The 14,625-nt window shown below is 39.6% G+C and overlaps 1 protein-coding gene across 5 annotated transcripts in view; it reads left to right on the plus strand.

Moving 5' to 3' along the window:
* Window positions 1-14,099, plus strand: part of CPEB2 (cytoplasmic polyadenylation element binding protein 2) — a 70,420-nt gene extending 56,321 nt beyond the window's left edge. For all 5 annotated transcript variants that reach the window (XM_075260495.1, XM_075260465.1, XM_075260480.1 and 2 more), the window contains 6 exons: window positions 1,366-1,536; window positions 1,683-1,772; window positions 4,221-4,339; window positions 6,475-6,589; window positions 7,689-7,870; window positions 10,165-14,099. In XM_075260495.1, the coding sequence (XP_075116596.1) occupies window positions 1,366-1,536; window positions 1,683-1,772; window positions 4,221-4,339; window positions 6,475-6,589; window positions 7,689-7,870; window positions 10,165-10,392 (905 nt within the window). In that variant the 3' untranslated portion in view covers window positions 10,393-14,099. The remainder of the gene's footprint in view (window positions 1-1,365; window positions 1,537-1,682; window positions 1,773-4,220; window positions 4,340-6,474; window positions 6,590-7,688; window positions 7,871-10,164) is intronic.
* Window positions 14,100-14,625: the final 526 nt, after the last annotated feature.

The following is a 14,625-nucleotide window of genomic DNA, read 5'->3' on the forward strand; positions in this document are numbered from 1 at the left end:
AAAAACTGCAACAAAATCTGCAACAAAAAAAGCTGCGTTTCTGCAACATGGGGCCTCAGACTTAAAGGGATTTTCCAGGAGTTTTAAAGTGAAAATCTATCCCTATAATTGAACACCTGTGAACCCCATGGATCAGCTGTTTGAGGTGGTAGCGGCACTCCGAGCACTACTTCCACTTCATAGGCCATATGACGTCACAATAATTCGTCACATGGTGTGACCACAGTTCAGTCCCATTGCACAAATGTGCGTAGCTATACTTGGGAAGTACTGAAGAAACCACAGTGCTTACCGAATGCTGCAGTTCCTTCAACCTGCTGATCGGCTTGGGTGTCTGCTTCCTACTGTTCTTATAATAATGACCTATCCTAAGTGATTATTGATTTAGGTTTGAAAACCCCTTTAAATTTCATGTCTTGCTGTAGTCCATATTCCCTCTGCTTAAAGGAGTCCTCTAATATAGAAAACCCTTTCTCAACACACTATTGGATGTGGTGTTTTATAGACGGAGTCCGCTGTTTCTGGAGGACCTCACGTGTTCATGTATTGCATAAACATCCCACTGAATGCAGGAAAATTAAAGACTTGCTGTCTGGTTCCGTCATAGGTTACCCGCCAATGGGGCAACCTATTAGTTTACTTGCCCAAATGGAACAACTCCTTTAAAGCGTCACTCCAGTTATAAACTGTTTTGCATAACTGAACAGTATGCGTCAATACAAGAATCTTTGTAATTTATCCTACTAAAGAAATTTATTTTCTTACCCACTTTTATGGAGGAGTTTCTTTCTACATAATCTATGAAGATGGGAGGGGGAGGAGGAGGCTGCTAGAAAAAAAACATTAAAATAATTGCTGCTGTTACGCTCTACTATTCTGTGCCTCTTTAACACTGCTAGGTTGTAGATAAGAGGCTACCAGTGAACAGAAAAAAAAACATCAATTAACCAGCTGGCAAAACATCGTACTCCTTCTCCATAGAGCTCTATATATTAGGATGAATGTGGAGACAAATCTAATGTAAAAAAAGCAGTTCGACTGAAGATGAGGAGAACAAAACAGATCTCCTTAAGATATAGTAATATATTACAAAGTTTCTTACAGTCATGTGTACTATTCGTTTATGACTGGAGGAACATGTTGCAGATCAGTATTGTCATAGTACAGGAGTGGTAAAGAAATTCATAGGAGTGGCTCTTTTTTTTCTTCTGGTTCAGTTCTAGAATGTAGTTGAAAAGTGACAACTATGTTTCTGATATACGCTCGTAGCAGTTGTCACCCCCTGACGGTAGCAATACGTGGGCGCTCATTCTAAATGTAGGCCGGAGGAAGTAGCCAAGTGACTCCTCTCATTGCTTCCCACAGGTCGCTCATCCCTCTTCCCTATAGATGATGGCATGCTGGACGATGGACATAATGACCAAGTCGGCGTTCTGAATTCTCCCAATTGTTACTCTGGACATCAGAATGGAGAGCGAATTGAGCGCTTTTCTAGGAAAGTGTTTGTTGGCGGTCTTCCACCTGATATAGATGAAGGTGAGGAGGTTTTGTAGTTTTGTACTATTTTTATCCATTGTCTCACCTATCTTCTTATGTTTTTTCGTTACATACATGATGAATTATATGTGGCTCTTTTTGTCTCTTTATGTAGTAATTTGTAAATTTTTCTACTCTATTTTCAGACGAGATCACTGCCAGTTTCCGACGCTTTGGTCCCCTTGTGGTAGACTGGCCCCATAAGGCAGAAAGCAAATCCTACTTTCCACCTAAAGGTAAAAACCTGCCCCCCCCATCAGCACAGATACATTAAAGGGGGTATCCACTTTACATTCAGTAACAATGTTACCCAGGAAAGCCACACTTAGTATCAGCCACGCGATCGCCCGGCATTTCTTAATGTTTCACACTTTTACAAACTTTACACTTTTTGGTACAGCAAAGAACATCTTGTTTTTTCTTATTTTCTGCTCATGCTCACAAAGCCGTGGTCTCTGGTTTCGCTCTGGAAGGCAAACTTGTGTTTTGCATCCAGGAAAAGCCGACTAGTGCAGTTGTGTGACACTATTTGAATAACCCCCACAACCTGGAGGTGACGGACTTGCGGGTTATTTTAGACCTTCCAGTTTATAAATAACAGATCCATGTGGCCTTTCAGGCTGGAAGACAGCTGCTGGCCGGGTCTGCAGCAAGGAGACTTGTAAAAGTATCAGGGTTTGATTCACACACCATGGCCTGAATCTCCAGTATATAGACTAGATCGAGCGATTGTCCTCCTATGTGGCAATCGTAGACATGCATATTATATGTGAGAAATGATTGTTTCCCCATAGACAGACACAGGGGGAGATTTATGAAGACTGCAGTTGTCAACGCCAATCTTCATATGTCTCATACCTCATTTATGATGACTTGTACCCCTCCTCAGAAATCAGGTGCATTCCCTGCTGGGCGCAGACAATTTTTTCAATTGCTATATATTTATATAGTGGCTGCTTAAATCTATATGGAGGAGACCCTAAGGCTAAGTTCACACAGAGATTTTTGGTCAGGATTTTGAGGCCGTATCCGCCTAAAAATCCTGACCAAAAAGATGGCTCCCATTGAAATCAATGGGAGCTGGTCAGGAGTTATTTCCGGGAGCCATTTCTTCTGGATCCCGGAAAAAAGAAGGGAGATGCTTGTTCTTCTGGCCGTTTCGCCTCACAATTCGGCCTGAAGACGCACCCTCCTCCGGACTAGGACCATTCATTGGGCCTAATCCGGAGCAAAGTGCACGACTGGATGCCAGTTCAGTGGACCAGCTTTCAGTTGTGGCTACCCGGCTTTTGCCAAAAATCGTTGTATGAACTTACCCTAATGGTTGCAATCTCTTAGTTTAGTAACCACTGCCTCCTTCTCAATCAAGTCAGTCTCCTTGGACAAGTAGTTCCCATAGACATCCCATCTTGAAATGGCTGATTAAGGAGAGTCATGGGACCAAACTGGCACGTGTATATGCTAATTTCTTATTCAAAGTGAATTTCAGTGGTGGTTGCCGCTTGACGGGTCTTGTCACATGAGCTTCCATTAGTAGCCATTTTACAGGAGCTCGATGAGGATCGAGGAGAATGCTTTGTCTGACAAGGTGCCATGGCACTTTTAGTATGAGTATTTTAATATACCGTATATAGTCTAGTATAAGCCGACCCGAATATAAGCTGAGGCCCCTAATTTTACCAGAAAAAACTGGGAAAACTTATTGACTCTAGTATAATTCGGCTTATACTCGAGTATATACGGTAGTCCCATTTCCTACATATTGGTTAAAATGAACTTAAAGATGTCCAAGACTGGAAAAGAAACTCTGCAAGTGATGGAACTGCTAAAAAAAATAAAATAAAATAAATAAAAACTGAAGACCCTCTATTTACGTGATAGATAACCCACCGTTTCATTGTTGTATTTATTGCAGACACCCCCTTTAAAGCATAAGTAAACTTTCAGACTACTTTTGATTTTCTGACTGCATTTGTGTCAATACATTTTGTAATATACCTGATTTAACAATTTTTGTCTCCTTTCTGTGAAATCCTGCAGCTTTTTTTACACTTCCCCTTGCTTCTGTATTGAGAGCTGTTTCTGCCTCTCAGTAGCTATGTATGGAGTACGGGCTCGGGATATCTCTGGAAATAATGCAGATAGCACATTAGTGTCATAAGAAATCGGATGAATCTCCTCTTTCATGTGACAACAAAAGCAAGTTTGTACGTTTTATAACGTCCGAGACACAACTGGGTAAAGTGACCGTCCTCTTGTGTCATTTTCTCTACTCCCCAGCCCCCACTCCATACACCGTAACATTCAGTGAGAGGTAGGAACAGCTCAATACAGAAACGAGGGGAAGAGTGAAAAATATGGGATGTCACAGCAAGGAGCCAAAATTTAATGACACAAATACTGCCAGAAAGTGAAAAGTTGTCCAAAACTTTACTATTTGGTGTGGGGGGGGGGGGGAGCAGAATTTCAAATAATTACAATAAATGATTAAATTTTGAAATGGTTTACAAAAATATCTATTTGTAACTATAATCTGTTCTATCTAAATAAAGTATCTAAATGTATTCTGAAACATCATAGTTAATTCATATCGATATTGCCTTCTGAATATACAGTATATATTTTTATTTTAGGTATTGTCTTCATTTATGGTAATTTTTTTTTTTTAATGTATTTTGCCGCAGGATATGCATTTCTCCTCTTTCAAGAAGAAAGCTCAGTTCAAGCACTCATTGAAGCCTGCATTGAAGAAGATTCCAAACTTTATCTGTGCGTTTCTAGCCCCACCATCAAGGACAAGCCAGTGAGTAAACACCAGAATATTCTCCAGGCACTGGATGGAATATATCAAGAAGTTGCAAAAATTGTATAAATATATTCACCCGGGAGACCTAGATAAAACAAATCCCCAGAAAGCTCAGAGCTTAGTATTGATGGATCGGAGTTGTTTTTCGCCATACGTTGCTGTGCATATTGATCGCTGACTTCTTGTGTGTTTGTTTGATTAACACTAATAGTTGCCAGGGGATGGAGTATATAGTGGTTATAACTAGAAGTACAAGTTTAGTTGGCTGCAGAGTAGTAATTGTTTGTACCTTCGGAGCAGCTCTTCTATTATATTAGAAAGTCTGGACCGATCATTGGTCATCATGTCCTGCTTACAGGTGCGGTTACACTGCACTTACACTACAATGGTAATGCCACCATGGTTACCTCTTTGACAGGCTGCACCTGTATTTACAGGTACTGTAAAGAGCACTGTATAGTGGTGGCAGTGGGGAACTGCAGCTCCGCTCCTATTACTTGAATAGGAACAAACCTGCCTTTGTTCAGTCCACTGAAGCAGCTTTTGGCAATCTGAGGCAGCCATATCAACGGAACTGTATAGGGTCTGGGTGTTGGACTGCCACAGATCAGATACTGGTGATCTATCTGCTGGATAAACATGCATTAGGGGCTGGAAACAACCCTTTAATTTTGCTATATATGATTATTTAGTAGTGCATCTATGGTCATGAAGTCTATGGAGAGGGGAGTAGGAGGAGGCTGTTAATTGATTTATTGCCTCAGTCTGTGCAGTGATAGTCTTATCTTGAAAGAGACAGCTGTGATAGAAGAGCTCCCTCACTCAGTGTAGCAGGGTATAGCAGCTCCAGTTATATTGTGTGTTTTTTTCCAGCAGCTGCCGCCTCCTTTTTTTCTCCCTCCTCCTTTTTTTCTCCCTCCTCCTTTTTTTCTCCCTCCTCCTTTTTTTCTCCCTCCTCCTTTTTTTCTCCCTCCTCCTTTTTTTTCTCCCTCCTCCTTTTTTTTCTCCCTCCTCCTTTTTTTCTCCCTCCTCCTTTTTTCTCCCCTTTTTCTCCCTCCTCCTCTTCTCCATAGACTTCAATGTTCAGACTGATAAGTGGATAAGGAATCCAATCTTTTTTTCTCCCTCCTCCTTTTTTTCTCCCTCCTCCTTTTTTTCTCCCTCCTCCTTTTTTTCTCCCTCCTCCTTTTTTTCTCCCTCCTCCTTTTTTCTCCCCTTTTTCTCCCTCCTCCTCTTCTCCATAGACTTCAATGTTCAGACTGATAAGTGGATAAGGAATCCAATCTTTTTTTCTCCCTCCTCCTTTTTTTCTCCCTCCTCCTTTTTTTTCTCCCTCCTCCTTTTTTCTCCCCTTTTTCTCCCTCCTCCTCTTCTCCATAGACTTCAATGTTCAGACTGATAAGTGGATAAGGAATCCAATCTTTTTTTCTCCCTCCTCCTTTTTTTCTCCCTCCTCCTTTTTTTCTCCCTCCTCCTTTTTTTCTCCCTCCTCCTTTTTTTCTCCCTCCTCCTTTTTTTCTCCCTCCTCCTTTTTTCTCCCCTTTTTCTCCCTCCTCCTCTTCTCCATAGACTTCAATGTTCAGACTGATAAGTGGATAAGGAATCCAATCTTTTTTTCTCCCTCCTCCTTTTTTTCTCCCTCCTCCTTTTTTTCTCCCTCCTCCTTTTTTTCTCCCTCCTCCTTTTTTCTCCCCTTTTTCTCCCTCCTCCTCTTCTCCATAGACTTCAATGTTCAGACTGATAAGTGGATAAGGAATCCAATCTTTTTTTTCTCCCTCCTCCTTTTTTTCTCCCTCCTCCTTTTTTTCTCCCTCCTCCTTTTTTTTCTCCCTCCTCCTTTTTTCTCCCCTTTTTCTCCCTCCTCCTCTTCTCCATAGACTTCAATGTTCAGACTGATAAGTGGAGGATCTGTGGAGGATCTTCTCATATTTTTTTTTTTTGGGACATTTGCTGCTGTCAACTCTTGACCAACTCCTGACCTATTCCTAAGCTATCCTGTAGATACCAAGGACACAGTAGGTTGCAGTGAAGTGCCAGGTTACCTATATTTAGGACTGTAACGCAGCATCCATGGGAGACAGACTTACTGTGCTTGGTTACTAAATTAAGTTCATCATTTTTCTGTGAAATAGGTTCAGATTCGTCCCTGGAATTTGAGTGACAGCGACTTTGTGATGGATGGCTCACAGCCTCTTGATCCCCGAAAAACAATCTTTGTGGGAGGAGTACCAAGACCATTGAGAGCAGGTAAACCATTAACAAAATCCTTTTACTTGCAGTGGTCTCCCAGCGTGTTTTGGTGACTTGTAGCTATCCACTTCTGCAGCTGCTAATGGACCACTTGCTTATCTTAAGCCATTAGACACTCATTCCACTGTCAAATCACTGGGGGTTCAACCACTGGATCCCCCAAAATCAAAAGATTAGGGGCCCAACAGTCCCCTGAAGCCCCAGTGTGAATGAAGCACCAGTGTGCTCGCATGATCTGCACTCCATTCACTTCTGTGGGGCTGCCGGAGGTCCACCATAGAAGAAAGTGGAGTGCTGGCCATGAAAGGGCACTGGTGCTTTATTCTTAGGGAGGCCTTGGAGTTTCGGGCCCCTGTTGTCCTGATCTGAGATTTATCGCCCATGCTGTGGGTAGGAAATAAGTGTCTGTAGTGGTAAAACCCCTTTTAGATCACGTTTTCAGCATGTGACTTCTATGGGATACTATGGATTAATGGCGCATTTCCATCCAGAGACCTATTTGGTTACTAGACACACAACATAAATCTTTTTCTATTAGTCTCACAGAAAACCTGAATGTGTTTTGCATAGGCAGATTGAGCAAAATCTCTATTTCCATGTTATTGTTCACTACTATCTGGAAAGGAAGGCTGTGTGCCGGTAGCTCTGTATATATTAGTGATCCGTCTGCTTCCACCCACTCGCTCTCTAAACATAGACATCATGCAGTGTGACAAGGAGCCGTGCTATTAATATGTTCTTACGTTTGTTTATACGCTAAACTATGTGCTAAGACAAAAAGGGGAAGACACCCTGAGGGCGGCAACATGTCTTGTATCACATGCATAAAGTGTAATGGGATGGTATGGGGAGGGGAGATCAGGGACGCCACAGATCTTTATACTGTATTGCATATATTTAACAACTATGCAGTGCTTCTATTCACCTGTGGTGGCGCTACAGTGGAATAAAACACTTGACACCAGGCTCCCCTCAGGGTGCAGTCAGAGGGATGTCCTGCACTTGGGTTATTATTGGGGATTGTCCAAGGCCATATGTGGAAACAGAAGGGGGGGAATCCGTACCAGTCCTGACTTTTTCATTCTCATTTCTATAGTGGAACTGGCTATGATTATGGATCGTCTCTACGGGGGAGTTTGCTATGCAGGAATTGATACAGATCCAGAATTGAAGTATCCGAAAGGTGCCGGTCGCGTTGCATTCTCCAATCAACAGAGCTACATTGCGGCCATCAGTGCTCGATTTGTGCAACTTCAGCATGGCGATATTGATAAAAGGGTAAGTAATTATTCTTGTCTATCCAGTTATGTCCTACATATATCAAGGACTGTCAAGTAGAGATGGGCGAACCTCATGAGATTCGGTTCACGAATATTTGCGATGTTCACCCTCATTTTTCATTTCTCTTCAGACCTGTATCCTTTATCTCTCCTTGGCATCCAGCGATCTCTCTGGGTCCTTTTCCGGCCTCCTTGGTTACATCACAGGGCCCGGAGAACCTCTGAGGCCTGTAATTGAGCCTCAGCAGTCACATGAGGCTTGCTAACGTCATTACATCAGCACATCCCATTTGACCGCTGAGTCCTAACCACAAGCCTTAGAGGTCACCAAGCAGGAAGAGGATCCCAAAGGACCACTGCACACTGAAAAGAAGCACAGGAGAGGTGAAGAGAGGTCATCTTGTCCCCTGGGCCGCCACTACTTATACTCTGGGGTCTCTTTATACCCCAGCGTATAATAGTGATCCATGAGTGAGAAATCCCGAACGTTTGGGTTTTAGGTCAAACCCGAAACTTTTGGAAAATTTTGGATAAATGCTGTTTATTCTGAATCATCTCAGATAACACTTCCATATATTTTGTATTCTGTAAGCTCAGGGCTTGCTACAGCAGAGAGGCAGTATTACATGTCAGCCATTCAGATAAATAGCTGTCTATGATATAACAGGAAGGCTCAAGTCTGAAAGCACAGCTCTCCGCTCTGACTCATAGAGGGCCATCACGAGACGGCTATTTAAGGAAGTTGTCCAGGGTTTGAGATGTCGGCTTTTTTCAGAGGATGGCGTTCACAGCTCATGTGCTGCTGGTGAGATTGCAGGGCTTCCTGGACCCTTGAGATGTTGTAGTTGTCATATAAGATTAGAAAGACATAAGTTATGTCTGACACTGTTTAGTTAAATGGTGCAAAACTGCAATACCACACGCAGCCCATAGACACATGAGGTGCTACAGTTTTGTGATTCACGGTCTTCTTTCAGCATAGGCGTCACTTATCCTTCGACCTACCTGTCTGCGCCCGGAAAAGGAGACTGAGTCGCTTCAGAAGGACACTGTTTCTGAGAACAGTCAGTCTGCTCTTCTGGGTGCAAACAGGGCCAGCACTAGGAAGAGGAGCGACGTCATTACTGAAAGAGGATCCATAGTAAATCAAGGGGCAGCACAGACGAGGGTTAGGAGTTGAGGTAGTGGTTCTACAAGGTGTAAAGGCACATCCCTAATGCACCAAATTCCTAATTTGCATATTGGACAGCACAATGCTTGCAATTGCGTTTGGTATTTCATTTGGTGGGGGGGGTCCCCATGCTGACTCCCTCGGACGTAATACAAACACAGATGTGAACCAACCCTTAGGCTAAAGCCCCACGTTGCGAAAACAGGTTTTTTTTAATGCAGTTTTTTTTAGCCAAAGCCAGGATTGGATTGGGCAGGAGATAGAAGTATAAAAACATCCTATGTTTCCCATTCCTTTGCCATTCTTGGCTTTGGCTCAAAAAACTTCACAAAATCTGCAACAATAAAAGCTGCAATTACACATTGTGCGATCTTAGCCTTAGGGAGCCTTCACACGGAGTAAACGTGTGTGTATTTTTGCAAAATACACATGTAAAAATTAGACTCCCATTGACTTCAATGACTTTTTACAGGCGTATTTTTACACGTGTAAAAAATATCATTGAAGTCAATGGGAGTCTTATTTTTACATGTGTATTTTTACACATGTATTTTGCAAAAATACACACTCGTTTACTCCGTGTGAAGGCTCCCTTATAGAGATTTAGGACAAACTGCAGGGTGGGAGTAAAACAAAAGTCATACTCAACTACCCTGTACTCTGTTGTCCTGTCCTGGTCCCATTTTTCTCATGTGTTGGAACTAAGGGTGCATTCACATGGAGGAAAATGGTGTGGAATTTCAGCACTGGAAAAAAAAGCCTCCCACTGGCTCCGATTGGTTCCTTTTTCTGCTAGTAGAAAATGGAACCCATCGAAGTCAATGGGAGGCTTTTTTTTTTTTTCAGCGCTGAAATTCCACACCAAATTCCTCATTGTTTTCCTCTGTATGAATGCACCCTCAATGTGTTGTAAGAGGAGAGGCTGTAATGTCTTCAGTCATCCTCCATTGACTGCTGGGGACTAGCGATTGTTCTCTGCAGACATGTACATTGAGATTCAGCACAGGAGTGAAAGTATACTTAGACGGTGTAACTGAACTCCTTGGATAGGTGTGTTGGGGGGGGGGGGGGGGGTTGGCTCATTGACTAATCTCCTAACTGTGTCTATCCTCTGTTCACAGGTGGAGGTGAAGCCATACGTGTTGGATGACCAGATGTGCGATGAATGCCAGGGAGCCCGCTGTAGTGGGAAATTTGCTCCGTTTTTCTGTGCCAATGTCACATGCCTGCAGTATTACTGTGAGTTTTGTTGGGCGAACATCCACTCTCGCGCCGGACGGGAATTCCATAAACCACTGGTGAAGGAAGGAGCCGACCGGCCTCGTCAGATCCACTTCCGCTGGAACTAGACATGGCGTATCTACCACTCACTGAGAGAAGGGTGCATGCGGCTTACTGTGTTTTAAGATACTGACCTGCAGAAGAAATAAGTGCATTCTTCTGCTTTTCACCCCAGTCCTCTACACATGCATCTGTATCAGCAGCCAAAACACTAAAAGCCTCTTGTTTTTTTTTCACCAAAACCCCACATCTCAGGCTTACGAATTCTTTGTGATATTTTCATGTTAATTTTTTTATATATTTTTAATTTTTTTTTCCCCAAGGTTTTTTTTTTTTTATATGTAATGCTGAAATTAGATATGGGAATGTTCTGCATAGGGGCAACACAGTCTGCTGCTATATAAATATATATATCTATATAGATGAAGTGTGCACTTATTTCTAGACATGGATTTTTAACGTAAAAATCAGCCCCAGTTATTTACCAAAGGTAGCAATTAATAGTAAAAAAAAAATGGAAAATGTCTGCTACTAAAAGATTATTTTTATTGTTGATATTTTAAGTGTGTATGTAAATTTAAAAAAAAAATATAGGGTTGGTTTTTTTTGCTCTCCATTTTGACTTGCAAGAAATAATACCTCAGATAATCTGATTTTTATTAGCTATTTTTAAACATTTTTAATCATAAGCTGTATTAGCTTTGCTGCTACATAGGTGTTGTGTGTAATGCCACCTATTTATACAGGATTGAAGAAAAAAAAATTTTCAAAATCTGCATTGCAGAAAAAAAAGGCAGGCAGCACAATATGGCCGAAACTGCCATAATTTTAGAATGTGAAATATGCATGTTTACCTACCTGTCTACACCATATGCATGCACTGGAACTATTAACTAACCACAAATACGGTATTGCAGATAGAAAAAAATAAAAATAAAAAAAAATTATAAAAAAAATAGCTCTTTTGAAACTAGGTACAGTAGCATGAGCGAAATTACAAAATTTTGTAAGAAAAAAAGCATATTTGCATGAATTGTGACTCGAGTAAAACAGATGTCCTTAAATGTCTACAATATGAAGAAAAAAAAAATTGTTTTTAGAATAGTAAGTGCAGCCATTTTGTGTCCTGGTCAGTAGTGGACTTCAATTTACAAGGATTGGGTGTAATATTGTAATCCCCGTGCAATAGTCGTGTGTGATTCTGAATCTTGTGACGTGAAGTAGAAATAGAGAAAAACTGGAAAAATTTGAAATTTGATTAAAGTAAATGACTTAATTTTCTCTGCCCAATTTTAAAATTTCATGGTTTTAAAAGTCTCTTTAAATAATAATAAAAAAAAACCAAAGATGGCCAGCACACTTGTAATCAGCCACCAGATGTATAACCCACATGCTATTTATTGATGCATACTAGTTACAAATAATATTGATGATATAAAAAACGCTTGACGCTTTAGATTTTAAAAAAAGTCAAAATGGAGATGGTATAACGCAGACGGCTAGTTGCATAAAAATACCCCTTCCACCTTTAAGACAACAGTGATGTGTGGCTAAAACTAAATTTTTTTTGTAATTGGTTTCCCTGTATATATATATATATATATATATATATTTTTTATATTTTATTAAGGCTGCTATTTTTTAATTTTATTTTTTTTTTCATAAAAATATATGTATTTATTTAAAAGGAAAAAAATTTTGGCTAGGAAAAAAAAATAAACACCATTACGATATTTAAAATTAAGTCATGGGGTAATGCAACTAGCCAGAGAAGAGAAAAAAAATTAAATTCAGTACAAAAAGAAAAAATTATATTCACTCCACAAAAATGCCAATTTTAACACAGATAGAATCGGGGGGAAAAAAATGGGGTTTTTCTGGGTAAAACCCAAGGGACAATCTTCTGTGTACGGGGAAAAAAAAAAAATTGCGTTCTTACCGGTTGTCAACAGCGTGCTTTTTGTACTGTACAACACGTGACTTGTCTCACTTTGCTGTTATTATGTGGTTGTAGTTCACGTTTTCAATGTATGAAAAATTGTTGCTGTTCCGAAGAGTACTTCTTTCTAATTTATTTATGTTCCCTTAATCGTAACTTAATATGATCCGTCATGTCCCCCCAAAGTCTTCACTCTTAGTAGTATTTAATCGATCTTCACCCTTCTTTCCGCCTAAACCCCCACCCCCAACAATCCCAATACTTTATTATGCACTATTTTTTCTATTTCGACAAGAACCCTTTGACAGTCAGCTGTTTTTGAAACGCGCTTGTTTTACTTAACATCTCTTTTGCGATACCTCAATTATTTGCATTTATAAGGAGAAAAAAAAAAAGTTTCCATCGACCGAATTAAAAATAAAAACGATCAGAGGTGCAACTGCTCGAAAACAAAACAAAAAAAAATTGAAACTGTCTGAAATTATTTTTTTTATTACCAAAAAATTCCAAAAACAGAAAAAAAAAATAGTTTAAAGGGGAAGATTGGCAAGAAAGTCCTTTCTATTAATTGTCATTTCACTTCTGTGTGAGGCAGTTCGTTGCTGCTTCCAGTTCCAATCCTGCTTTTTGTGTGTGTACTTGTGTGTAGTTAAAATTCTTATTTTCTAATTGTTGAACACTGTATTGGATTTTTTATAAATCATATTTATTTTACTATTTTTGTAGAAGAATGCTAGTTGATTTTGATTGTATTTTTATATTTTTAAAGCTTCTCTTTTGTTTTCCCCAATGTGCATATTGCTGCCCAAAGTGTATGACTATGGAGGAAAAAAAAAAACAAAAAAAACTTTAAAATCCACACTTTTTGTTAAGAAGGAAACATTTAGCATTTATATATTTGTGTATGGACAACACTTGATATTGTATCCCTGTTGCATCTGGCTGCACAAAGCCTCTCCTCAAAGATGCTAGAAAACTTGAATATAACACATTTTGGAAGGCTGACTAACCTCGATTCTGTGTTGTGATGTGCAATACTGTTTCTAATATTTGTATAAAAAAAAAAACAGTGTAAACCTTTTTAATGCAAATTTATTTTTTTCATTGCATATTTTGCAGATTTTATCCACAGTGTCATTTTTTACTGTCAGAAAAGATACCCCTTTTGTCATTGCAACTATTTTTTAAAATCCAGAAATCTTTGTACTGATGTAAATGATTGTAGTTATTTTGGATAGTGTTTTGCTAACAAAAGGAGAGACTTTTTCATGCATATTTCTATTTTGTTTTTTTGTTTTTCCTTTTTGTTTTTGTTTTTTTTTTGTTTTTTTTTAGAAGTAATATTCTTGTCATTAATATCATTTTGTATTTTTATGTGGGAAAAATTATAATTTTATGACGCTAATTGCTAAAGTTTTATTTTATTTTGAATTATTTTTGGAGCTGAAATCTTTGTACTATTAAAGCAACTAGTTTCTAATTCAGAGTTTCTGTATAGAATGGCACAAGTGGCTTGTGTTTGGATTGTAATTATTAAAGGTTCTTTGATATGCAAATTTAGTTGATTTCTATTTTATTTTGGGTATTCTGTATAATTAAGAGCCCATGCTTAAGGACACTAGGTGATTGCCTTCAGCTTGAATTTTTTTTTTTTTTTTTTAATATATTTTAGTTAAAAATTTTACTGTTATCTTCCAGGTGTCTAAATCTCCAGTCTGTCTGTTGTACTGGTAATTTAACTCTGTAATGAAATAGTTTGCTGCCAACTATTTATATTAAGTAATTTTTAAATATTTGTAATATTGTTGACTGACTAATAAACTTAAGTTATTGGCATGTCTTCTTTTTATTGTCTGGTTATTGCTGATCATTATGTATCTTCTCTACAAGGTGTTAAACTGCCATTTTACCAAGATACTTAAAGGGGTATTCCCAACTCGCCCGCACACCAACTTGCAGGCTGTATGCTCTGTTCACTTCCTGGTTTTCTCAGCACATTGGTGGGCGGGGTTTCACTTGCTGTCTCACAGACAAAGCCAGCTTTGCTAGCTCTTTATAGCAGTACATGTTTGCACACAGTAATGAGGGATGGTTGTAAATAAATTAGCACAGTATCACTGGAAGATGCACAATATGAAGCTGATATGGCAGAGCTGGATTTGATAAGTGATGAGATTCCCAAATTTACATGTTAAAGGACCAAGTGTCAGCTTGCAATAAACTCAGTTTTAGGTCTGTGTTTACATACAGCAGTAACAGACTCCCTGTCTCAGCCCTTAGCTCAGAAATACTGTACAAGCTCGCTCTGAGCACTCAGCTCCTCCTCCCCTCCTGAGAGCAGGGAGCTATGTCACTTGTCCTG

This window comes from Leptodactylus fuscus, chromosome 1 (assembly GCF_031893055.1).
Source record: "Leptodactylus fuscus isolate aLepFus1 chromosome 1, aLepFus1.hap2, whole genome shotgun sequence".
Classification (NCBI taxonomy): domain Eukaryota; kingdom Metazoa; phylum Chordata; class Amphibia; order Anura; family Leptodactylidae; genus Leptodactylus; species Leptodactylus fuscus.